The sequence below is a fragment of the Oncorhynchus mykiss genome, chromosome 18 (assembly GCF_013265735.2).
Source record: "Oncorhynchus mykiss isolate Arlee chromosome 18, USDA_OmykA_1.1, whole genome shotgun sequence".
NCBI classification, from domain to species: Eukaryota; Metazoa; Chordata; class Actinopteri; order Salmoniformes; family Salmonidae; genus Oncorhynchus; species Oncorhynchus mykiss.
In genome coordinates this window covers 34,495,516-34,523,424 of record NC_048582.1, presented here as the reverse complement: position 1 = coordinate 34,523,424, position 27,909 = coordinate 34,495,516, and the positions used below count along the sequence as shown (strand labels likewise).

The 27,909-nt window shown below is 42.1% G+C and overlaps 1 protein-coding gene across 15 annotated transcripts in view; it reads right to left on the bottom strand.

Annotated features, from left to right (window-relative positions):
- Positions 1-27,909, bottom strand: part of pleca (plectin a) — a 198,842-nt gene that overhangs the window by 51,513 nt on the left and 119,420 nt on the right. For 9 of the 15 annotated variants that reach the window (XM_021571712.2, XM_021571715.2, XM_021571716.2 and 6 more), the window contains one exon: positions 5,383-5,444. In XM_021571712.2, coding sequence (XP_021427387.2) covers positions 5,383-5,444 — 62 coding nt within the window. Of the gene's footprint in view, positions 1-5,382; positions 5,445-20,099; positions 20,490-26,829; positions 27,294-27,909 lie in introns of those variants that run through there. The other 6 variants (XM_021571722.2, XM_021571724.2, XM_021571728.2 and 3 more) reach the window with 3 other exon arrangements.

Sequence of the window (27,909 nt, the reverse complement as noted above, 5' to 3'; positions counted from 1 at the left end):
CTATTCTCTATATTGTGCACTACTTTTGAGCTGTGCCCTATGGGTCCGGGTCCAAAGTAGCGCACTATATAGGGAACAGGGTGCCATTTGGGACGCACATTACAGCCCCAGAAGCCAGACTGTCTGTGGGCCAGATGTGTGCGGAACATGACCCATGCCCAAAACTCCAGCCCGCCTTGCTCTCCTTCATAGAGCTAAAGCGAGACCAGATGCTTGTGACTCATTCCCACACATAGCACAGAAATAGCATGCGTGTACGTACTGCCATTGTGCTGAGAACAAAATCAAAACTGGTACGAAAATGTGTTTTTAGCACAAGTAGGGTGTTTATTTTCCACGCAGCTCCAAATCTTATTTGGGAGACGATGTGAGTCACAATGGAAATGTATGGTGCATATCCATATTTTCCAGTAAAAGTACAGTGGTTTCCCAAGTCTTTTTTATGTAAACCAAGCTTCTGTTTGAGGAATGCCTGATGATTCATACTATTAATACAGCGCCACAGGCCTGTGTTTTCCTCTTCTTGCCATAGACACTACAACAACAAGCAACCAAAAATATGTTTTTGTGACTGCCACTATAGAAATATGACAGTGGCCTGCATGGGAACCATTGTACAGGCTCTCTAGGACACCGTCTACATAAAAAGTAGATTCAGAGATGGACGGTTGGACAGAACATCAAATATTTGACCAAATTTGCTTCTAAATCAACCTAATGGTCAACATTAGTTTTTTTCCTATCTTGCCGTTTTCAAAGTCGCTATCATGTGAACAGCTGTGGGCTTTGAGTGAACCAAGATGAGTCAAAAACATGCTGTAATTGCAGCAATGAAATAAAAAAAAACTGTTTCCTGCTCATATGATCAATTGATGCATTTTCAACAGTTTGCCAAGAGGCAGAGAGCATGCATTAGCAAGAAGCTTTGCACCGCGTGCCCTCCAGTCAGTCAGAGTAGCGACTCATAACAGAAACATTAATCTGCGGCCACTGACAGAAAACAAGGCCCCCTGGCTACGTCCCAAATGGCACCCTATTACCTATATAGTGCTCTACTTTTGACTAGGGCATTCGGAAAGTATTCAGACACCCTGACTTTTTCCACATTTTGTTACGTTACAATCTTATTCTAAAATTGATTCAATTATGTATTTTCTCATCAATCTACACACAACACCACATAATGATGATGTTAAAACAGCTAAAACAGCTAGAACCTACCAGAAGGACAACCATCTCTGCAGCACTCCACCAATCAGGCCTTTATGATAGAGTGGCCAGACAGAAGCCACTCCTCAGTAAAAAGGCACATGACAGCCCACTTGAAGTTTGCCAACCGGACTCAGACTATGAGAAACAAAATTCTTTGGTCTGATGAAACCAAGATTGAACTCTTTGGCCTGAATGCCAAGCATCACGTCTGGAGGAAACCTGGTACCATCCCTATGGTGAAGCATGGTGGTGGCAGCATCATGCTGTGGGGATGTTTTTCAGTGGCAGGGGACTGGGAGACTAGTCAGGATCAAGGGGAAGATGAACAGAGCAAAGTACAGAGAGGTCCTTGATGAATACCTGTTCCAGAGCGCTCAGGAATTCAGACTGGGGCAAAGGTTCTCCTTCCAACAGGACAATGACCGTAAGCACACAGCAAAGACAGCGCAGGAGTAGCTTCGGGACAAGTCTCAATGTCCTTGAGTGGCCCACCCAGAGCCCGGACTTGAACCCACTTGAACACCTCTGGAGAGACCTGAAAATAGCTGTGCAGCGACGCTCCCCATCCAACCTGACAGAGCTTGAGAGGATCTGCAGAGAAGAATGGGAGACTCCCCAAATACAGGTGTGCCAATCTTGTAGTGTCATTCCCAAGAAGACTCAAGGCTGTAAGCGCTGCCAAAGGTGCTTCAACAAATGGTCTGAATACTTATGTACAGTACAAGTCAAAAGTTTGGACACACACACATTTTTCTTTATTTTTAAAAAATGTCTACATTGTAGAATAATAGTGAAGACATAAAAACTATGAAATAACACATATGGAAACCTGTAGTAACCAAAAATGTGTTAAACCTAAAAAATATGTTATATTTGAGATTCTTTAAACTAGCTTTAAACTAGCCACCCTTTGCCTTGATGACAGCTTTGCACACTCTTGGCACTCTCTTAACCAGCTTCATGAGGTAGTCACCTGGATTGCATTTCAATTAACAGGTGTGCCTTGTTAAAAGTTAATTTGTGGAATTTATTTCCTTCTTAATGCGTTTGGGCCAATCAGTTGGATTGTGACAAGGTAGGGGTGGTATACAGAATAATAGCCCTATTTGGTAAAAGACCAAGTCCAAATTATGGCAAGAACAGCTCACATAAGCAAAGAGAAATGACAATCCATCATTACTTTAAGACATGAAGGTCAGTCAGTCAGACAATTTCAAGAACTTTGAAATTTTCTTCAAGTGCAGTCACAAAAACCATCAAGCGCTATGATGAAACTGTCTCTCATGAGAAACGCCACAGGAAAGGAAGACCCAGAGTTACCTCTGCTGCAGAGGATAAGTTCATTAGAGTTGCCAGCCTCAGAAATTGCTGGTCAAATAAATGCTTCACAGAGTTCAAGTAACAGACAAATCTCAACGTTAACTATTCAGAGGAGACTGTGTGAATCAGGCCTTCATGGTCGAATTACTGCAAAGAAATCACTACTAAAGGACACCAATAACAAGAAGAGACTTGCTTGGCCAAGACACATGAGCAGGTGGAAATCTGTCCTTTGGTCTGATGAGTCCAACTTTGACATTTGTGTACCACCTGCCGTGTCTTTGTGAGACACCGAGTAGGAGAACGGATGATCTCCGCATGTGTGGTTCCCTCTGTGAAGCGTGAAGGAGCAGCTGTGATGGTGTGGGGGTGCTTTGCTGGTGACACTGTCTGTGATTTATTTAGAATTCAAGGCACACTTAACCAGCATGGCTACCACAGCATTCTGCAGCGATACGCCATCCCATCTGGTTTGCGCTTAGTGGGACTATCATTTGTTTCCCAACAGGACAATGACCAAAAAGACACCTCCATGCTGTGTAAGGGCTATTTGACCAAGGAGGAGAGTGATGGAGTGCTGCTGCATCAGATGACCTGGCCTCTACAATCATCTGACCTAAACCAAATTAAGATGGTTTGGGATGATTTGGACCGCAGAGTGAAGGAAAAGGAACCAACAAGTGCTGAGCATATGTGGGAACTCCTTCAAGACTGTTTGAAAAGCATTCCAGATGACTACCTCATGATTTGCTGCTTCAGTGTCTTTAGATATTTTTTGTCAGATGTTACTATGGAATAATGAAGTATAATTACAAGAATTTCATAAGTGTCAAAGGCTTTTATTGACAATTACATGAAGTTGATGCAAAGCGTCAATATTTGCAGTGTTGACCCTTCTTTTTCAAGACCTCTGCAATCCGCCCTGGCAAGCTGTCAATTAACTTCTGGGCCACATCCTGACTGATGGCAGCCCATTCTTGCATAATCAATGCTTGGAGTTTGTCAGAATTTGTGCGTTATTGTTTGTCCACTCGCCTCTTGAGGATTGACCACAAGTTCTTAACGGGATTAAGGTCTGGGGAGTTTCCTGGCCATGGACCCAAAATATCGATGTTTTGTTCCCCGAGCCACTTAGTTATCACTTTTGCCTTATGGCAAGGTGCTCCGTCATGCTGGAAAAGGCACTGTTCGTCATTGTTCCTGGATGGCTGGGAGAAGTTGCTCTCGGAGGATGTGTTGGTACCATTCTTTATTCATGGCTGTGTTCATAGGCAAAATTGTGAGTGAGCCCACTCCCTTGGCTGAGATGCAACCCCACACATGAATGGTCTCAGGATGCTTTACTGTTGGCATGAAACAGGACTGCTGGTAGCGCTCACCTTGTCTTCTCCGGACAAGCTTTTTTCCGGATGCCCCAAACAATCGGAAGGGGTGTCATCAGAGAAAATTACTTTACCCCAGTCCTCAGCAGTCCAATCTCTGTACCTTTTGTAGAATATCAGTCTGTTTCTGATGTTTTTCCTTGAGAGAAGTGGCTTCTTTGCTGCCCTTCTTGACACCAGGCCATTCTCCAAAAGTCTTTGCCTCACTGTGCGTGCAGATGCACTCACACCTGCCTGTTGCCATTCCTGAGCAAGCTCTGAACTGGTGGTGCCCCGATCCTGCAGCTGAATCAACTTTAGGAGACGGTCCTGGCGCTTGCTGGACTTTCTTGGGCGCCCTGAAGCCTTCTTCACAACATTTGAACCGCTCTCCTTGAAGTTCTTGATGATCCGATAAATGGTTGATTTAGGTGTAATCTTACTGGCAGCAATATCCTTGCCTGTGAAGCCCTTTTTGTGCAAAGCAATGATGACGGCACGTGTTTCCTTGCAGGTAACCATGGTTGAAAGAGGAAGAACAATGATTCCAAGCACCCTCCTTTTGAAGCTTCCAGTCTGTTATTCGAACTCAATCAGCATGACAGAGTGATCTCCAGCCTTGTCCTCGTCAATACTCACACCTGTGTTAATGAGAGAATCACTGACCTGATGTCAGCTTGCAATTCATCTGATCACTCTCCATTGCATTCTGGAGTATATGCAAATTGCCATCATACAAACTGCGGTAGCAGACTTTGTGAAAATGTATATCTGTGTCATTCTCGAAACTTTTGGCCACGACTGTATATGATTCCATATGTGTTATTTCATAGTTTTGATTTCTTCACTATTATTCTACAATGTAGAAAATAGTAAAAATAAAGAAAAACTCTTGAATGAGTAGGTGTGTCCAAACTTTTAACTGGTACTGTAAATGTGATATTTCAGTTTTTGATTTGTTATTATGGGGTATTGTGTGTAGGTTGATGAGGGGGACATTTTTTTTAAATAAATTTTAGAATAGGGCTCTAACATAACAAAATGTTTCTGAATGCACTGTATAGGGAATAGGGGGCCAGTTGGGATGCACACACCATCTTTACCATGTAATGAGTAAACCTTCGCTAATATTTTAGCAGCATATCCTATTCCAGTTGAGAATGTAATTCATCTATCCAGATCAGAGCCACAGAACACAATCCCTTAGTTGGAAGTGATTTCCTCAATGAGCCTCTAAACTGGTATGTTGTCTTGTGTACACATATGTACGTGCACTGCAATGTTATAACTCCCTTGTAGCTGCTTTCCTACAAAATTGCTGAATTAATTATGGACCCCTATAAAGTACACGGATGAGATGACCACATTGAATATCAATGAGCTGAATCTAGTTGTACATGTTTTTTGGGGGAACACCCCATTACAGCTTTGGTTATTGTCAAGTTTAGAGTAGATGTGGGATGTGAGGTGTTATATTTCCTCATCTTACCTTCATCAAGTGCTTGTTGACCCATTTTGTGAAGGTCTTCTTCTGTACCCGGTCCCGTTCATCTATGGGACAGAGAGAAAGTGATGGTCAATATCAACAGCATGCAGAGACTCAACTTCAATTAAGAGACCAAGAGTTATATAGCTACAGAATTCTGTCGTCTGTGAGGTAATGTCTATGGGGATCACAAAAAGTGTGGATAGTTCATACAGTTAAGTGGGGTGGTATGCTCACATTCATAACACATTTGTCCCAAGTGCTGGATCAGAGAGGACAATAATGTAGAACAAAAAAATTGTAACATAAGATGGGTGAGGGGGAGTACTTTACAGTGTTACCATTTGCTGCTCAACTGGGAAGAGCATCCTCCCTGAGTAATACCGTTCTCAGGTCTGTGTTTGATTCCACCGTGTGATTACTAACTCTAGGGGACTGTCAACGCATGTCTGATTATGGGCAAGAGTGAAAACTGTCCTGCTATCACTATCCACATCTACCAGCAGCAGACATGAGTAGTATCAGTACCTTCCGGCGCCGACAGAGATGGCCGCCTCGCTTCGCGTTCCTAGGAAACTATGCCGTTTTTTGTTCTTTTATATGTAATTTCTTACATTGGTACCCCAGGTAATCTTAGGTTTCATTACATACAGTCGGGAAGAACTACTGAATATAAGAGCAACGTCCACTCTCGATCAGTACGACCAGGAATACGACTTTCCCGAAGCAGATCCTGTGTTCTGCCTTTCACCAGGACAACGGAATGGATCCCAGCCTGCGACCCAAAACAAAGACGTCGTAAAAGAGGGAAACGTAGCGGTCTTCTGGTCAGACTCTGGAGACAGGCACATCGCGCACCACTCCCTAGCATACTACTCGCCAATGTCCAGTCTCTTGACAACAAGGTTGATGAAATCCGAGCAAGGGTAGCATTCCAGAGGGACATCAGAGACTGTAACGTTCGTTGCTTCACGGAAACATGGCTCACTCGAGAGACGCTAACGGAATCGGTGCAGCCAGCTGGTTTCTTCACGCATCGTGCCGATAGAAACAAACATCTTTCTGGTAAGAAGAGGGGCGGGGGTGTATGCCTTATGATTAACGAGACGTGGTGTGACCACAATAACATACAGGAACTCAAGTCCTTCTGTTCACCTGACTTCGATTATAATCACAGCCATATATTTCCCCCCCCCAAGCAGACACATCGATGGCCCTGAACAAACTTTATTTGACTTTTTGCACACTGGAAACCACATATCCTGAGGCTGCATTCATTGTAGCTGGGGATTTTAACAAGGCTAATCTGAAAACAAGACTCCCTAAATTGGATCAGCAAATCAATTGTGCAACCAGGGCTGGTAAAACCTTGGATCATTGCTATTCTAACTTCCGCGATGCATATAAGGCCCTCCCCCGCCCTCCTTTCGGAAAAGCTGACCACGACTCAATTTTGTTGCTTCCTGCCTACAGACAGAAACTAAAACAAGAAGCTCCCGTGCTCAGGTCTGTTCAATGCTGGTCCGACCAATCTGATTCCACGCTTCAAGACTGCTCCGATCACGCGTCCTGGGATATGTTCCGCATTGCATCCAACAACAACATTGACGAATACGCTGATTCGGTGAGCGAGTTCATTAGAAAGTGCATTGATGTCGTTCCCATAGCAACGATTAAAACATTCCCAAACCAGAAACCGTGGATTGATGGCAGCATTCGCGTGAAACTGAAAGCGCAAACCACTGCTTTTAACCAGGGAAAGGTGACCGGAAACATGACCGAATACAAACAGTGTAGCTATTCCCTCCACAAGGCAATCAAACAAGCTTAGCGTCAGTATAGAGACAAAGTAGAGTCACAATTCAACGGCTCAGACACAAGAGGTATGTGGCAGGGTCTACAGTCAATCACCGATTACAAAAAGAAAACCAGCCCCGTCACTGACCAGGATGTCTTGCTCCCAGGCAGACTAAAGAACTTTTTTGCTCGCTTTGAGGACAATACAGTGCCACTGACACAGCCCGCAACCAAAACTGGCGGACTCTCCTTCACTGCAGCCGACGTGAGGAAAACATTTAAATGTGTTAACCCTCACAAGGCTGCAGGCCCAGACGGCATCCCCAGCCGCGTCCTCAGAGCATGCGCAGACCAGCTGGCTGGTGTGTTTACGGACATATTCAATCAATCCTTATCCCAGTCTGCTGTTCCCACATGTTCAAGAGGGCCCCCATTGTCCCTGTTCCCAAGAAAGCTAACGTAACGGAGCTAAATGACTACCGCCCCGTAGCACTCACTTCCGTCATCATGAAGTGCTTTGAGAGACTAGTCAAGGACCATATCATCACCACATAGTTGCGATTTAATTTCTAATACACTCCATACTTTTCGGACACTGAACATTTCGAGCAGGTTTCCTTGTATGCTTAAAGCATAGCCTATTCAAAGGGATTTGTTTGCAGTCTCTGCTTTTGCTTTTTGACACCCTAGACCCACTCCAATTTGCTTACCGCCCAAATAGGTCCACAGACGATGCAATCTCAACCACACTGCCCTAACCCATCTGGACAAGAGGAATACCTATGTGAGAATGCTGTTCATCGACAACAGCTCAGCATTTAACACCATAATACCCTCCAAACTCGTCATCAAGCTCGAGAACCTGGGTCTCGACCCCGCCCTGTGCAACTGGGTACTGGACTTCCTGACGGGCCGCCCCCAGGTGGTGAGGGTAGGTAACAACATCTCCACCCCGCTAATCCTCAACACTGGGGCCCCACAAGGGTGCATTCTGAGCCCTCTCCTGTACTCTCTGTTCAACCATGACTGCGTGGCCATGCACGCCTCCAACTCAATCATCAAGTTTGCGGACAACACTACAGTGGTAGGCTTGATTACCAACAACGACGAGACGGCCTACAGGGAGGTGAGGGCCCTCGGAGTGTGGTGTCAGGAAAATAACCTCACACTCAATGTCAACAAAACGAAGGAGATGATTGTGGACTTCAGGAAACAGCAGAGGGAGCACCCCACTATCCACATCGACGGGACAGTAGTGGAGAGGGTAGTGAGCTTTAAGTTCCTCGGTGTACACATCACAGACAAACTGAATTGGTCCACCCACACAGACAGCATCGTGAAGAAGGCGCAGCAGCGCCTCTTCAACCTCAGGAGGCTGAAAAAATTGGGCTTGTCACCAAAAGCACTCACAAACTTCTACAGATGCACAATCGAGAGCATCCTGTCGGGCTGTATAACCGCCTGGTACGGCAACTGCTCCGCCCACAACCGTAAGGCTCTCCAGAGGGTAGTGAGATCTGCACAACGCATCACCGGGGGCAAACTACCTGCCCTCCAGGACACCTACACCACCCGATGTCACAGGAAGGCCATAAAGATCATCAAGGACAACAACCACTGGAGCCACTGCCTGTTCACCCCGCTATCATCCAGAAGGCGAGGTCAGTACAGGTGCATCAAAACAGGGACCGAGAGACTGAAAAAGAGCTTCCATCTCAAGGCCATCGGACTGTTAAACAGCCACTACTAATACTACTAATATTGAGTGGCTGCTGCCAACACACTGACTCAACTCTAGCCACTTTAATAATGGGAATTGATGGAAATTGATGTAAAATATATCACTAGCCACTTTAAACAATTCTACTTAATATAATGTTTACATACCCTACATTACTCATCTCATATGTATATGCATATACTGTACCCTATATCATCTACTGCATCTTTATGTAATACATGTATCACTAGCCACTTTAAACTATGCCACCCTACATTACTCATCTCATATGTATATACTGTACTCGATACCATCTACTGCATCTTGCCTATGCCGTTCTGTACCATCACTCCTTCATATATCTTTATGTACATATTCTTTATCCCTTTACACTTGTGTGTATAAGGTAGTAGTTTGGAAATGTTAGGTTAGATTACTCGTTGGTTATTACTGCATTGTCGGAACTAGAAGCACAAGCATTTCGCTACACTCGCATTAACATCTGCTATACCATGTGTATGTGACAAATACATTTGATTTGATTTGTATAATGTTTTCCACACAGCCTAACAAGGCACCTGATCCAAGCCTGGCAAGTCCAATGCCAAAGCAACCCAACTCTCACTTCCCTATTCAGTCTCATTCTGTACAGTAACGCAGCATTAAGATTATACAGTATAATACAGTATCTATGGTTGAACTATAGAGACGGCTTGAGAAAGTAAACATGGAGTACAACTCAACTGTATCAAAACACAGCCTAGCATGGGAATTTAAGCTATTATTCCTTCATAAGCCATCTGTGACTTGAGAAACAGAGTTTGATTTCATCCTCAGGATAAGCTCTTAGATCAAAGCCGATGTTGTGTGACAATGAGAAAGAACAGAACAATGTCAGGGACTGGTGAGTCATGGGGCAGGGAAACAGAGGAGAGGATGTGCCCCACCAATGCCAAATCCCTTTACTGGTACTGCCTGTGAGTCACACATGCATGGCGTCTTGGAAAAACTGCACCAACACAGAAGTGGCATCGTGAGGCACCACACACAAGCTTTCCTGTCGTGCCAATGCAGCATCCCCATGGTAGGCAGCCAAGTCAAATCCCCCTCAGTTATGTTTTTAACAGTAAGGCTACATCCAATTGGCACTCTATTCCCTATTTAGTGCACTACTTTTGACCAGGACCCATAGGAATCTGGTCAACGGTAGTGCACTATAACAGGGAATTTGCGACACAGACTAAGAGTTCCACTGCTGTGACACCGACTATGATCTACAGAAGCAAAGGTCAAGGTGTAACTGAAAAAACCCCAAAACATTCCAGTTCAAAAAATAGCAATGGGAACTTAAATCCATTTATCCTGATTGTGTGTTCTTGGTTGAAAAGCTCATATACAGTCTGGAACACTTTACTCCGAGACATGGCTATAGCCTATCCTAGTCTGAGAAACTGAAACAAGGGTTAAAGTTAAGGGTTAGCCTTTCCTAGTCTGAGATACTGAAACAAGGGTTAAAGTTAAGGGTTAGCCTTTCCTAGTCTGAGAAACTGAAACAAGGGTTAAAGTTAAGGGTTAGCCTTTCCTAGTCTGAGAAACTGAAACAAGGGTTAAAGTTAAGGGTTAGCCTTTCCTAGTCTGAGATACTGAAACAAGGGTTAAAGTTAAGGGTTAGCCTTTCCTAGTCTGAGAAACTGAAACAAGGGTTAAAGTTAAGGGTTAGCCTTTCCTAGTCTGAGAAACTGAAACAAGGGTTAAAGTTAAGGGTTAGCCTTTCCTAGTCTGAGATACTGAAACAAGGGTTAAAGTTAAGGGTTAGCCTTTCCTAGTCTGAGATACTGAAACAAGGGTTAAAGTTAAGGGTTAGCCTTTCCTTGTCTGAGAAACAGACTGAGGTTAGATTAATTGGGAAGGTATCCGATCTCCTTCAAAACCTTCATAGTTTACTCCTACTGCCATAGTAATATATAGTGCTCTCAAAAACAGCCAGACTATTTTTATTGGTCTATTCTCTCAGCAAACATGTATTTAGCAGTGGTGGAAAAAGTATACAATTGTCATACTTGAGTAAAAGTAAAGATCCCTTAATAGAAAATGACTCAAGTAAAAGTGAAAGTCACCTTGTAAAATACTACTTGAATAAAAGTCTACAAGTATTTGGTTTTAAATATACTTAAGTATCAATAGTAAATGTAATTGCTAAAATAAAGTGTGTAAATTGGACCATTTTCCTGTCCCGCTAAGCATTGAAAATGTAACGTGTACTTTTGGGTGTCAGTGAAAATGTATGAAGTAAAAAGTACATTGTTTTCTTTGGGAATGTAGTGAAGTAAAAGTAAAAATAGTCAAAAATATAAATAGTAAAGATACCACAAAAAAAAAAAAGTACTTTACACCACTGGTATTTAGTTATGGTCCACAACCTTATGTTTTAATTGGCTTGTCCTAAAGTAATCTGCTAAAGAAAACTTGAGTGACACTTTAATAAACCAATAAGGCTGGACAAAGCCAGTGACACATAAAGGGGTGTGACATAACATGGCAGTGCTGTGACAGTTATGGACAATGCCTCTGTTTGTATATTTCACTTACATGAAACAAACTAACTTGGACTAGTTGTTTATAATTACATAGACATAAACTGTCATATCTGCCAACAGTTGGGTAATCGCAGGTAATCCTACGCAATACAATCTAACAAGCGAAAGCTAAATATTTCAACACAGTCACATAATTTGAAGAAATCATAACTCGGGAAAAAACATCAGTTACTCAATCAAATAAAAGCTCAATAAAGTGAAGCATTTCGACCAGATGAGACCAAGCAAAGATCTGTCTTTCTTTTTGATAAAAATGAAAACTCCAACTAGACTAGTCAAAACTATTAGACACCATGATAATTCTACCTTTCCTTCCATCGGTGGCCTTGAGCATCCCCTGGTAGTAGTATCCGTCAGTGAAGACCCTGTCACTTCCCACACTGTCACTGGAGTAGGTTCTGTAAACCGGCTGCATTGACATCCCACTGTCAGGTAGGTGCAGTTAACTCAGAGAAGTAACAGTAACAAATACAGTTTGTAAGGTTACTCTGTCTAGTCTCTGAGACTTCTGCTTCTCCTTACTGCTCAAAACGCTGCTTCATAAAGAGCGTGTAGTCATGTGGGTGTGTTCTAGCTCAAGACTGTCCCTGCACATGCATTCTCTCCCCTTTATCCTCCTCTCTTTCCCCTCTCTGTTCTCACTCTCTTGAGACTTTTTTTCCTCTTGCTTTTGCAAAATGCATGCCTGCAGGCTACAATGTCAGGGCCCGTCATTCACTGCTCTGTGTTGTGTGTATTGAAAGGGAACATCCCATATCCTTCCAGCCCAGCCCACCCGGGCCAAACCTCTGCCTAGCTGGGCACCTCCCTGAGGGAACAGATGAGGAGGCTTACAGCTAGACAGAACCACAGGTTTCCCCCTGGAAGAAATGTTTTTGTTAAAAGCGCCATAGAAATAATTGTGAAGGTTTCGTATCCATACACAGTTTTCATGAAAATACTGATGCGCTTCACCTGCAAGACAGGGTATTCTGCTTAATCCTATTCCAACGACTTGACAAACTTTCACAGGACAGCCAAAAGAGCATTTGATTTTCTAAGTTTGCAAACAGGAGCAGAAAAACAGCAAACAGTCAACGGACGAAAAACAATCCTAGATGAGTGGACGTTCCCCTACTCTTACTCATGAAGGAAAGGTTTAGGAATGAATGCTATTCAATGACTACAGCTCAGCGTTCAACACAACAATACCATCAAAGCTCATCACTAAGCTGACAATCCTGGGACTAAACACCTCACCAACTAACTAGAATGTTCCAAACACACCAAGGCAGTCGTGAAGAGGGCACGACAAAGCCTTTTCCCCCTCAGGAAACTGAAAATATTTGGCATGGGTCCTCAGATCCTCAAAAGGTTCTACAGCTGCAACATCGAGAGCATCACTACCTGGTATGGCAATTGCTTGGCCTCCGACCGCAAGGAACTACAGAGAGTAGTGTGTACCGTCCAGTACATCACTGGGGCTAAGCTGTCTGCCATCCAGGACCTCTACACCAGGCAGTGTCAGAGGAAGGCGCAAAAAATTGTCAAAGACCCCAGCCACCCCAGTCATAGACTGTTCTCTCTACTACCACATGACAAGTGGTACCGGAGTGCCAAGTCTAGGGTGAAAAGGCTTCTCAACAGTTTTTACACCCAAGCCATAAGACTCCTGAACAGGTAATCAAATGGCTACCAGGACTATTTGCATTGTGTCTCCCCCAACCCCTCTTTTATGCTATTGCTACTCTCTGTTCATCATACTGTATATGCATAGTCACTAACCATATCTACATGTACATATTACCTCAATCAGCCTGACTAACCGGTGTCTGTATCTAGCCTAGCTACTACTATTTTTCACTGTCTTTTTACTGTTGTTTTATTTCTTCACTTACCTATTGTTCACCTAACACCTTTTTCGCACCATTGGTTAGAGCCTGTAAGTAAGCATTTCACTGTAAGGTGAACTACACCTGTTGTATTCGGCGCACGTGACAAATAACTTTGATTTGGCCATACAACCATATAGTAACAGTCCACTAGAATCTGCTATAGCCACTCAGGGCTCCATGTGTTCTGGCCAGTGGTAAGTGTGTGGTGAGAGAGAGGAAGAGTGTACATGCAACTAAAACTACCACAGCCCACGCTGAATGAAAGGCCTGTATTATAGCAGACCAGACCAGGGTATAGTACAAGGCAATGGAAATAAGTCATCAGGCAATACATCAAATGGCACAATCACAAGGGAACCCTTAACTATGAACGGTCTGTTTCCATCAGTACAGAATTAGAGGGAAACCTCCATCAAGAAATGTTTTCATCAAGGACTCAGTACACAGTGGAGGGTTGACTCGGAGCAGACTCCAAGTCTGTGTCCCAAATACCACCCTATTCCTTATATAAGGAAGCCAGTGTCTGAATTTAATGGAGGACATCAAAACAATAGTGTTTTGGTGCTGTGAGTGTGCCTCACTAGATAAAAACATCCCATATGTCCATAACTAACAAATGTATATATCTGGTGAAAGTTGAAACTGGACATGGACTTCACTCAGAAGACAGTTATGATGATTTGGAGGGGTCAAGGCAATAGCACAAGTCCAGGCAGACATGCTAGCGGGCGGCAGAAAGCCCCCTTCTCAGGTCTCCACAGGTTTCTTGCATAGCACCCAAATACCTCTTACACCTTCAACCCTCTAGACCATACATATTTCTCTTTCAAAGGGGACATTCATGATCATGAAGATGAGCAGAGAGAATACTTTGGATGCCTGCTTAAGACACTGGCTTGTTTGGGCTTGAGTAGTGGGAAGTGATGACACTGCTCTTCTGCCAAGTCCTGTATCTCCGCAGGGCAGGTAAACATAGAAAGCATGAAAAGAGCATATACAGTTGAAGTCGGAAGTTTACATCCACTTAGGTTGGAGTCATTAAAACTCGTTTTTCAAACACTTCACAAGTTTCTTGTTAACAAACTATAGTTTTGGCAAGTCGGTTAGGACATCTACTTTGTGCACGACACAAGTAATTATTTCACTTATAATTCACTGTATCACAATTCCAGTGGGTCAGAAGTTTACATACACTAAGTTGACTGCCTTTAAACAGTTTGGAAAATTCCAGAATATGATGTCATGGCTTTAGAATCTTCTGATAGGCTAATTGACATAATTTGAGTCAATTGGAGGTGTACCTGTGGATGTATTTCAAGGCCTACCTTCAAACTCAGTGCCTCTTTGCTTGACATCATAGGAAAAACAAAATAAATCAGCCAAGACTTCAGACATAGAAATTGTAGACGTCCACAAGTCTGGTTCATCCTTGGGAGAAATTTCCAAAATGCCTGAAGGTACCACGTTCATCTGTACAAACAATAGTATGCAAGAATAAGCACCATGGGACCAAGCATTCGTTATACCGTTCAGGAAGGAGACACATTCTGTCACCTAGAGATGAACGTACTTTGGTGCGAAAAGTGCAAATCAATCCCAGAACAACAGCAAAGGTCCTTGTGAAGATGCTGGAGGAAACAGGTACAAATGTATCTATATCCACAGTAAAACGAGTCCTACATCGACATAACCTGAAAGGCCGCTCAGCAAGGAAGAAGCCACTGCTCCAAAACCGCCATAAAAAAGCCAGACTACAGTTTGCAACTGCACATGGGACAAAGATCGTACTTTTTGGAGAAATGTCCTCTGGTCTGATGAAACAAAAATAGAACTGTTTGGCCATAATGACCATCGTTATATTTGGAGGAAAAAGGGGGAGGCTTGCAAGCCGAAGTACACCATCCCAACTGTGAAGCATGGGGGTGGCAGCATCATGTTTGTGGGGGTGCTTTGCTGCAGGAGGGACTGGTGCAGTTCACAAAATAGATGACATCATGAGGTAGGAAAATTACGTGGATATATTGAAGCAACATCACAAGACATCAGTCAGGAACTTAAAGCTTGGTCGCAAATGGGTCTTCCAAATGGACAAAGTCAAGGTATTAGAGTGGCCATCACAAAGCCCTGACCACAATCCTATAGAAAATGTGTGGGTAGAACTGAAAAAGGGTTTGCGAGCTAGGCCTACAAACCTGACTCAGTCACACCAGCTCTGTCAGGGGGAATGGGCCAAAATTCATCCAACTTATTGTGGAAAGCTTGTCGAAGGCTACCCGAAACATTTGACCCAAGTTAAACAATTTAAAGGCAATGCTACCAAATACTAATTGAGTGTACATAAACTTCTGACAACTGAGAATGTGATGAAAGAAATTAAAGGTGAAATAAATCATTATCTCTACTATTATTCTGACATTTCACATTGTTAAAATAAAGTGGTGATCCTAACTAAACTATGATAGGGAATTTTTACTCTGATTAAATATCAGGAATTGTGAAAAACTGAGTTTAAATGTATTTGGCTAGGGTGTACAGTGAGGCAAAAAAGTATTTAGTCAGCCACCAATTGTGAAAGTTCTTCCACTTAAAAAGATGAGAGAGGCCTGTAATTTTCATCATAGGTACACTTCAACTATGACAGACAAAATGAGAGAAAAACCCCCAGAAAATAACATTGTAGGATTTTTAATGAATTTATTTGCAAATGATGGTGGAAAATAAGTATTTGGTCAATAACAAAAGTTTGTCAATACTTTGTTATATACCCTTTGTTGGCAATGACAGAGGTCAAACGTTTTCTGTAAATCTTCACAAGGTTTTCACACACTGTTGCTGGTATTTTGGCCCATTCCTCCATGCAGATCTCCTCTTTAGCAGTGATGTTTTGGGGCTGTTGCTGGGCAACACGGACTTTCAACTCCCTCCAAAGATTTTCTATGGGGTTGATATCTGGAGACTGGCTAGGCCACTCCAGGACCTTGAAATGCTTCTTACAAAGCTACTCCTTCGTTGCCCAGGCGGTGTGTTTGGGATCATTGTCATGCTGAAAGACCCAGCCACGTTTCATCTTCAATGCCCTTGCTGATGGAAGGAGGTTTTCACTCAAAATCTCACGATACATGGCCCCATTCATTCTTTCCTTTACACGGATCAGTCGTCCTGGTCCCTTTGCAGAAAAACAGCCCCAAAGCATGATGTTTCCACCCCCATGCTTCACAGTAGGTATGGTGTTCTTTGGATGCAATTCAGCATTCTTTGTCCTCCAAACACGACGAGTTGAGTTTTTACTAAAAAGTTATATTTTGGTTTCATCTGACCATATGACATTCTCCCAATCTTCTTCTGGGTCATCCAAATGCTCTCTAGCAAACTTCAGACGGGCCTGGACATGTACTGGCTTAAGCAGGGGGACACGTCTGGCACTGCAGGATTTGAGTCCCTGGCGGCGTAGTGTGTTACTGATGGTAGGCTTTGTTACTTTGCTCACCGTTCTTGTGATCATTTTGACCCCACGGGGTGAGATCTTGCGTGGAGCCCCAGATCGAGGGAGATTATCAGTGTCTTGTATGTCTTCCATTTCCTAATAATTGCTCCCACAGTTGATTTCTTCAAACCAAGCTGCTTACCTATTGCAGATTCAGTCTTCCCAGCCTGGTGCAGGTCTACAATTTTGTTTCTGGTGTCCTTTGACAGCTCTTTGGTCTTGGCCATAGTGGAGTTTGGAGTGTGACTGTTTGAGGTTGTGGACAGGTGTCTTTTATACTGATAACAAGTTCAAACAGGTGCCATTAATACAGGTAACGAGTGGAGGACAGAGGAGCCTCTTAAAGAAGAAGTTACAGGTCTGTGAGAGCCAGAAATCTAGCTTGTTTGTAGGTGACCAAATACTTATTTTCCACCATAATTTGCAAATTAATTCATAAAAAATCCTACAATGTGATTTTCTGGATTTTTTTCTGTACCTGTGATGAAAATTACAGGCCTCTCATCTTTTTAAGTGAGAGAACTTGCACAATTGGTGGCTGACTAGATACTTTTTTGCCCAACTGTGTGAACTTCCGAACTTCAACTGTATACACCTAAGCCAAATACATTTAAACTCAGTTTTTCACAATTCCTGACATTTAATCCTAGTAAAAATTCCCTGTTTTAGGTCAGTTAGGATCACCTGTATTTATATATATATATATGAGAATTCAAAAAGGAAATGTAACTATTGAATATGAACAGACACACCCTCCCCTGCATGCAGATACAATGCCAAGACCTGAGAGATGTGATAGCAGTTTTATTATGACTGCTTAGGCGGGAGGAGATGCCTGACACTCGATAGTACATTCTTGCTCAGGGTGTAGGTGTGCGGTACCCACCCTCCCTACAGATGGGGAGCCTCCTTTCCATGATAACACACCAATGGCTCCATCTCAACTCCACCGACCCACCAAATCTCTCTGCATGCGATGGCCATCAATAATGAGGATGGGAATTGTAAGAAAACACAAGAGATAATATGGCTCACACACAGCTGGTTCTGATTGTAGGAATGTAGGATGTAGGAATGCTATGAATCTTGGGGAGCTCCCTAAACAAGGCCAAGGTATTGAAGCCCGTGGGCATCGGAGGGCAGAAAATACTAGCTAGTAAAATTCACTACTGTCATTTTTATTGCTGCAGCACAGTCTCTTGGCTCCGCAATATTTGAGTTGGAATTGAATCTTAGAGCATATATGTGCCCCTGGTTTTTCATGAGAAAAAAAAACTCCAGTACCCAAACTATATTCTCATCTCGTATATTATACATGCGTTATTGTATCCAAAACTACCACACAATCCTGTGACTCAAAAAAGCCACATGTGACATTGATCGGCCCAAACACAATTATTATTTTTTTTAAACATGGTTGTATGCTGTATACAAAAATCTGATGTGTTGCATATTTTATTTATTGATGTTCAATTTTAATCATGTGTAAAAACTGCACACTTCCTAAATGCATCCTTCTCCAAATACACTGCAAGGAACAGATCTCAAAAACCAGTATATTAGTATGGAAGACCATTAGTTTGGAAGAGGTCTATTGAGGACGGTCATTTTTAATGAGTGTAATTGATTGACTGTTTTATGAGGTCGTTTTGTTGGAAAATGTTGTTGCCCGTTTTTCCCCGAGTAGGATAGAATACAGCACCTGAAACAGACTATTCCTTTTAGGGATACTATGGTTGGTGCATGTGCCTTTGTGTCTCTTAATGTGTTAAAAATATAAATATATGTGGTGGTTATTGTTGCATGTCCTGTCATTGATGATGCACGCTGTGTTAAAGCAATTTCCCAAATTGAGATTAATAAAGTAATACTCTCTACTCTACTATTATCTCTCTACTCTCTCATATTTCAAGAATGGTGAGGCCAAATTGTATCCCAGGCATTAGTGAGTGGAATTAGCTGTCTCCCTCTTCTGTTGAAAACAAGGCACTACAGAAACATGCCCTGTTGATCAGACATTTTTATTGACACAATGAAGAATTTCAACAACAAAAAAATCATCAAGCTAATCAGGGTTAATTAAACTTGAACTAAATTCCAACACTTAACTTTATTTCAATGCTTTTTATTGAGTCGTCCAAAGACAGTTTATCCTTACACCATAAAGAAACCTGTCTAGCTGTAACCTGTTCCTCTGCATGTCTAGTCTACCACCTAATCAGCATTATGACTACTAACATCCTAGGTCAACATTTAGTAGAGTTCTGGCAAATGTTATTCGACAGTCATACAAGACTGTGGAAAAAGGAAATGTGAGAGCTGTTTCCAGGACAACAGACCAAAACACACAGGAGCCAGGAACCCCTTAACTAGATGTATAGATGTGTTGTTTTGTCCAAAAACCTCTGGAGCACCAGAAAGCCTGAGTCTGATAGAGCCTGAGTCCGTGGGGAAAGGGGGGGGGGGTTTGTTTTACGCAAGAGAAGGTTACTTAAGTCAAAAACAAAAGTATGGGTGGGCATATAGCGCGGATGTCTAGCATCCCAAAGGCTGCGTGTTCGAAACACATTCCGGACATATTTTTCAACTTTGCAACTACTTATCAAGTTAGCTAATGTTAGCCACCGTCTCATATATTTAGCAAATATTGTACGGATTGCAATTCATAACATATCATACGAATTGTAATTTGTAACATATCATATGAAATGGATGATGGACATCCACAAACTACTACATACCACACGAAATGTAACATACCATACTAATTGGAGTGTCTCAGACTGACATTTACTATGTTACCTCTACCCCAGAGTCCAGGTTGTACTGTTATGCATTGGTCGACTTGCACGGGAATCATATAATCAACATACTATTTCAGACACACTAGTGAAAGTCACATACAATGAACAACACACACTGTAGGTCTAGATAATAGGCTGACTGGTTTTTCACAAAAATAATAAAGCACTTTGTCATATAGTAACACCGCAATTATAACAATACACTCTATATAACTTGTATTTTAATATTACTGCAGAGATGACTTATAAGTTACTTATAAGGTTATTCTGAGAAGTCTCATTTTACAGTTGTGCTACCCTGAGCCAACAGTCCTTTACGGTCTTGTTTACTAATGATGGCATGGAATAGGTTAACGTTATCTGCCCGAACAAACGCTTCCCTGCCAGATCTCCTCCTCTCCAGTCCAGCAGTGCTGTATTGACGGAGTGTTGGACACTGCTTACCTGCGCAACACATTCTGCTGTACAAATGGGACCCCACTTCTCCACAGCTCATTTCATTGATGTAATTTGCACGTCCATAAATAATGTCCTGTTCGAAACCGCCATATCGAAAAGACACAGCGGCGGTACGAGTATCTTGAGCGTTCGCCATACCAAAACGGAGCACCCAGAAAGTTGTGTCGCGCGCGCACTCTGCTTTTGTCGAAAGAAGTGCCCGTGGAACTACGCGGCGTTCGAAACAAACGGTGTCTTTATTTTCTCTCTCTTCAACATACAATGAAAAAACAAGGGCCTGTCGTATTAAGTTACAATGAGTCAAATCTTCACGTTCTCAAGTCCAGCCCACATTATTTTGTTTAGGAAATTACCCAGTGAGCGCAGTCTCCCGTAGCTTCATTCTACACGCGCCCGCCTCTGCGGGACAATGCGTTCTTAATCGGTGCTATTGAAATGCGATACTAAAGGCCATCCCCAATATAACAATCTGTCTGGACTGTATCACTTTAAACGGTTTCAGCCCGACACGCGATGTCTCTTTTACTAGCCGCTAGAGGGTGTTTCATTTAAACTTTGACATAATGATCCCATCCCTGAAGGAATGGTGTCAATAGAACTAGTTACCAATGCGCATATGATGTTGTCACAGGTGAGATGCTTGTTAAACATCTCACATTTTCATTGGTAATTTCATATATATTAGACACTATTTATATATTAGACACTATATTCATATATTTTGGCACTATTTCTCTTCTTAACCTTTTCGGTTACTGTACCGTACCACCAAATGCATTTTGCTCAGCATTTTGCCTGTGCATTTTACCAGTAGGCCTATGGTCTCACAAGTCTTCTCAAGTACCGTACTAGGCCAAGGTCCTAGTACCCCTGGTTGGGAGCCACTGTGCTAAATTAGTAAAATGTACTACATCTATTTTTTTACATACAGTACAAGTCAAAAGTTTGGACATACCTATTCATTCCAGGGTTTTTCTTTATTTTTTACTATTTTCCAGGTTGTAGAATAATAGTGAAAACGTCACAACTTTGAAATGACACATAATGAACCATCCAGTAACCAGAAAAGGGTGAAACAAATCAAAATATATTTTCCATTATTTCAAAGTAGCCACCCCTTGATGACAGCTTTGCACACTCTTGGCATACTTTCAACCAGGTTCGTTCATGTACGGTATTACTCTCCACCGGTTTTCATCATGTTGACAAGGGCATTGTTTGACAGATAATAGAAGGTGTGATGATGTGTTCATTTCTTCCTCGCTGTGTTGGTTAAGGAAAACAGCAATGCATCATTTATTTTCCAGTGTCTTTTAATGATGTTAAAAATAAGACAAACAAAAAGGGGTACATTTCCTGTGAGAAGAAGCCATTCCCAAACACATTCATTCAAAACCATTTTAAATGGATAAAACCCACTAGGAGTCAGTTCATTTTCCAAACCTTATTATGCTTACTCAATGCATTCAGTGTAATATTGCCGTAACCGACTGAAACATTGGGTGTACACGCATTGTGAGTTGTTGGTTGGTTTTAGACTCAGCAGCTAAATCAGCCAGGATTAGATCATGGTTGCTAGACTGAGCATTGCACAAAATGTTGAATAAATTGGCTCTTTTTCCTTTTTAGATTTTCATCATCCATGTCATTCAACTATTTTATAGCATTTTTAACTAATAAATTAACTAACAGAGAATACGATAAAGAAAGAAAAAGATGATAACAAAATGCATATTTAGGGTTCATGTACTTTTTGAGCCATAAAGAATGTTTGGCTGCATTCAATTATGAAAATATTTGACTGAACCGCTTGACTGAACCGCTTACATATAGAGAGAGAAGGATGTAAAGAACCCGCCCCTTTCAGGTCACCTAATGCCCTAATGTATGTATGGACAATCTGATAGGATCAAGATATCATGTGCTATAAAATAGAATTTAAACTTTAATAGAAAACTACAAACTATGTTTAAGGCGATAAGATTATACGTTTCACATTTCAAAACATTCCTAATGACTAGTCACATAATGTAGGCACTTATTGTCAATGCTGACTATACATCGATTAATCCATGTATTTGGCATACTCCTTTTTCATCTTTCTAAACATTAAGGGCCGTTTTGTTGGAAGCTGTGAGTCAAGCGTTTCGCAGAGGTAGTTGATGGCATTTCGCTGAAAAGAGCGAGACAGTTTTGCTCTATGAGGGTTGTGGCAGGCCGGATCTTCATCCTATGAAACACAATTAGACAGTGCTCAGAGAGGCGGTGCCACCTGGACATGGAACAGTGCCATCCCATCAGCAAGGACATGCGGAAAATGAGCGAGGTTGAGGACATGCCAAGATGCTGGAGAGGGACAAAGATGTAGGCACATCTTTGCGCACACATGTGCATATGAAACTCTGGAATTGGAGTACTGTGTATTCGGTGGAGTATTTAGTATTGGTTGAATCTTGAATATTGGTGGAGTACATTGTATTGGTAGAATTGTGTGTATTTTTCGAGACCTAAATCGCATTAGATATTGCCAGGGTGTGTCATTTGTTACATTAGATCAGGGGTGTCGCATTGATTTTACACCGTCGCATTGATTTTTGCATTCAGTCTTCAACGAGGTCCAGAAGGTCGTACTGGAAGTTGGTTATATTTCCTTGCTGTCAAAATGTGCAAAACATGTTTCTCTATCCATCATTTTTGGATTTTTCGATGCTCCCTGACTGCCTAGGGATTATTAGCAAGCTAGACGGTCAAGAAACTGTTTGAATGTAGGACCATTGACTGTGCACTGTGATTATTAGTGAGCTAGACAGTCAAGAAACTTTATGAGTATAGGTCCATTATCATTTCGACACAGTTTCAATTTGGTTCTAGTCATTTTAACATATATTGAGTTAAGAGTTTTTACTCAAACCACCCGTAGGACGTATGTATGACACCCCTGGATTAGATAAAGATTCAATCAAGAACTGCTTATAAGAACTGATCAAGAACTGATGAAAAGTACAATACCAAAGTAATCAAGGATAAAGGTGCAGTAAAAGAATAACATCTGAGAAAAGAACACAACAGGAAGTGTTTCTCATCTCAATGGAACTCGTAAACAAAGACAGTCTACCGCTTTGGCTGCAGGAGCAGACTGCTTTATTACCCACTATTATTATTAGGAGAAGCCATTGCCAAGATCAACTCAAAGCCCACGCCAAAGCTCTTCAATGTGGCCAAAAATTGATACATAAATACTGTAAAAGCTGTACAAATACACACATTCAATCAGCAGTGACGCTAAGACCTTGCACTGTGGCTGTGCTAATGGTTCTTTTATTATTAAAGCACACACACTGGGTGTGTCTAAATTGCACCCTATTCCCTATATGGCTGTGCACTATGTAGGGATAGGGTGCCATTTGGGACACAAGCACTGAATAGCACACATGCCTACAGACCCACAGAGCCAGTCTGGGGAACTTCCAGTCTGTTATGGTGGTATCCAGGATACACACACACACACACACACATCATGTGCACGGGATTGAGTAAGGCACTATCACCCAACCTCTGCTGTGTGTGTGTGTGAGTTGGCCAGTTTTTTTAAAAAACTGTTTGGGGGGTAAACGCCCTTCGCCTGCTGCACACTCACCTCCCCTATAACTGAACTATGTCAAAGGCACCCTTGTCAATCAAAGCACTGCCTTATAGAAGTGCCAGGGCGGCCATGGTTGTCCCTCCACCGTCATCCAAAATGTGACCAATATACAGTTGAAGTCGGAAGTTTACATACACCTTAGCCAAATACATTTAAACTCCGTTTTTCACAATTTCTGACATTTGATCCTAGTAAAAAAATCCCTGTCTTAGGTCAGTTAGAATCACCACTTTATTTTAAGAATGTGAAATGTCAGAATAATAGTATAGAGTGATTTATTTCAGCTTGTATTTCTTTCATCACATTCCCAGTGGGTCAGAAGTTTACATACACTCAATTAGTATTTGCAGCAAAGCACCCCCACAACATGATGCTGCCACCCCCATGCTTCACTGTTGGGATGGTGTTCTTTGGCTTGCGAGCCTCCCCCTTTTTCCTCCAAACATAACGATGGTCATGATGGCCAAGCAGTTATATTTTTGGTTTCATCAGACCAGAGGACATTTCTCCAAAAAGTACAATCTTTGTCCCCATGTGCAGTTGCAAACCATAGTCTGGCTTTTTTTATGGCGGTTTTGGAGCAGTGGCTTCTTCCTTGCTGAGCGGCCTTTCAGGTTATGTCAGTATAGGACTCGTTTAACTGTGGATTTAGATACTTTTGTACCTGTTTCCTCCAGTAAATTCACAAGGACCTTTGCTGTTGTTCTGGGATAGATTTGCACTTTTCACACCAAAGTACGTTCATCTCTAGGAGACAGAACGCTTCTCCTTTCTGAGCGGTATGATGGCTGCGTGGTCCCATGGTATTTATACTTGCATACTATTGTTTGTATAGATAGTATGCTTAGCTGATTTCTTCAGATTTTCCCGTGATGTCGAGCAAAGAGCCACTGAGTTGGAAGGTAGGGCTTGAAATACATCCACAGGTACACCTCCAATTGAATCAAATGATGTCAATTAGCCGATCAGAAGCTTCTAAAGCTATGACATAATTTTCTGGAATTTTCCAAGCTGTTTAAAGGCACAGTCAACTTAGTGTATGTAAACTTCTGACCCACTGGAATTGTGATACAGTGAATTATGATAAAGTGATATAATCTGTCTGTAAACAATTGTTGGAAAAATGACTTGTGTCATCATGCACAAAGTAGATGTCCTAACCGACTCATTTTTCAACCTCTCCACACATTTCTTGATAACAAACTATAGTTTTGGCATCAAGAAATGTGTGGAGAGGTTGAAAAAGGAGTTTTAATGACACCACCCTAAGTGCATGTAAACTTCAACTGTAAGTATTTATTTTGAATGTGTAATATATTCATCAAACACAGAAGCCACCCAATAATCTGCTAAAAGAAGTCCAATATGGTATGACAACAGTGAAAACAGTAGCATTAATTGTTACTAAGGTAGCATTAGCAATGAAACCACAAATGTAATAGACTTCTGCCCTTCCCTATGTATTGTCTGCAGTGCAGTGCTGAAAGTTGACCAGGCCGAATGCAAAGCAGCTAAATATTAACACGCAGAGGTAGAGATAACCCACAGTCTAGTTGTGCAAAGAAATGTTTGCCTGACATTTCACAGTCAAGCCAACATATTATCAGTTAGCATGTCTAGTTGTGGATTCAATAGAATAACGTGTGAACTTAATACGATTTGGGTCATACAGTAAGGATATTACTTAACAAAACAAGTAGGGCTCACTTGAAAAAAGGGATGTCAATGTGACTTCCCTGGTTAAATAAAGTACAACGCTGTAGAAATCCCTTATCTAAATAGGTGGGTCCTCTAGTGACTTCCTGTGAGACTCGTCAATCTGGACAGAGTCGCATAGGGTCAAGAGTCATTACCAGCCAAGGTACGGTACCTGGCCAAGGTTCAGGAAAACAACAAATTAGACCCAAAAATGTAATTTAAAGAAGATTGTGCATCAGATAAAGAGCTATTCAGACTGGTGGCAATTTTAGCATCCTCTTATGGCTAGCTGGCTGCATTACAACTTTACTTTATTGTCTCATCGATTTAGTGTACGGGTGTTTCTCATTTCACAAGTGCAGGTAATTATCCCCTCTCTCGCACGCGACATCTGCAGCCTTAAACTCAGGCATCCTGTAATTTGCCTAAGGGTGTGGTTGTCCCACTGTTCTGCCTGACAGGCTCACGGTGACAAGCTGTGTCAACAATACATTACATTTGAAAGAGGTGTCTGTACCACAGGTATAGGGACGTAGCAAGCTAAACTTTACGAGGTTAATGGAGCCAAATCGTGTGTGTGATATTTCTTCAGAGACCAGAAGGCCTGATAATAGCCCATGTCTATAACCATTGTGAACATTCCATATAGGACCAATGTGACAGCATGTTGAACATGTTCATAAACAAAAGGAGTCGTTTGAAGAAGAAAACAAAAATCACAATTCAGGGCTTTTGCAATCACCTTGTATGCAAGTCTATACTGCAATCGCCTTGTATGCAAGTCTATACTGCAATCGCCTTGTATGCAAGTCTATTCTACACAAGACCATTCAAATTTACCATGTAATAGATGAAACGTTATTATTTGATCAAACTCTCTATCCCATATCACACCACAACACATAAATGTTCCACTCTCACAAATAGAACAAATGATCTTCACGTGAAACAAAATGATCATATCTGTCTAGAGGTTATTTTTCAATGATAGGCAATCATTTATTTCTCCTTAGTACATGTACCTTCATAACAACTTTAGATAAGTGAGACAAGACTGAGGCGGAACTACAAGTCGTGAATCCAACTGTGAAGCAACGTCAGTCAACAAAATACTACAGCATCATATTACAGCCAGCATTTACAGGGTTAACACCACCAACTTTACAGTCAGGAAATTTGAGATGAGAGGGAGAAGAAGAGGGGGAGCAGCATGCACCACAAAAGCACAGAGAGTAGAGAGGGAAGAGAGAGCAGACCATTTAAGACAAATGGTGACGACTAGAGACCTTCTGATCTCTATTCATGTGCCCCAAGGACATATTTACTGAAGTACAGTAAGCCTTGTAACAAGTTTTTTTCCCCAGCTGGTCTTACCTTCTCTTAACTGCCTCCTACGTTGCCTCCACTGCCAAACGGCGATCAAAGTGACAATATGTCCTACAACCACCAGGGTTGGGAACACGCTTCCAGGGGGCCTTTCCGGCATCAGGCCTGGGACCGAGTGGGGACTCGCAGGATCCAGAGACAGCTGGGAGAGCCCGGGTGAAAGGTGAGGGTGTGTGGAGGAAGGGGGGGCCAGCCAGGGGTGTGGTGCCGCCGTCCTGGACTTCAAACCAAAGAGGAAGCCAACATGCTTGCAACTTACGAGAGAGCAGAGCGAAAGAGCACCGCTCCCACCTTTTTTTCTCCTTCTGACTCAGACTGCTGGCAAAAGTGGCCGAGCTCCCACCCACTCTCTCTTGCTCGTTCCCTCGCTCCCTTCCTTCCACAATCTCTTCTCGTACGTCCACTCAGACTTGCATGATTTTGGTTCTTTACTTAGCCAGGTACATTTAAGTCTATTGATTGTAGCCTTCAGGTAACACAGTAAAGATTACATTTTACATTAGTAAAATATGTCTAGTCAGATCTATCTCTCTTCAACTAGCCTTAGTTGGATGTGGTGTGGCCAAAGCCACATTCCTGCTTCATGTGTGAGAACAACTATTAGCATACCGTAAATACCATACTATATAGACAAACACAATAATGATAATGTTTTTAAACCTGAAGTTATAGCTTACTTTTGCACTATGCACCATTTTAACTTCCATTCATTCATGTTGTGTCTATTTTTTTATATTTTATTTTACATTTATTTAACTAGGCAAATCAGTTAAGAACAAATTCTTATTTTCAATGACGGCCTAGGAACAGTGGGTTAACTACCTGTTCAGGGGCAGAATGACAGATTTGAAGGTAGTGTGGGAGACATCTCATAAAGTGAGATGTTGATCTAGATCTCTCTTTACTTACACAAGTATCTCTCCTGGACCTAGTTTCTGTCGTCAAAGTAGTGTGGTGTAAAGTGATCTCCTATTTGCTGTTGCTACTCCAACTGGTTTGCTCCATGGGAAGGGTCACAAACCTCTAGCAGTAAGCTACTCATTATTTTCCATCCTCCCCATGAGTCAT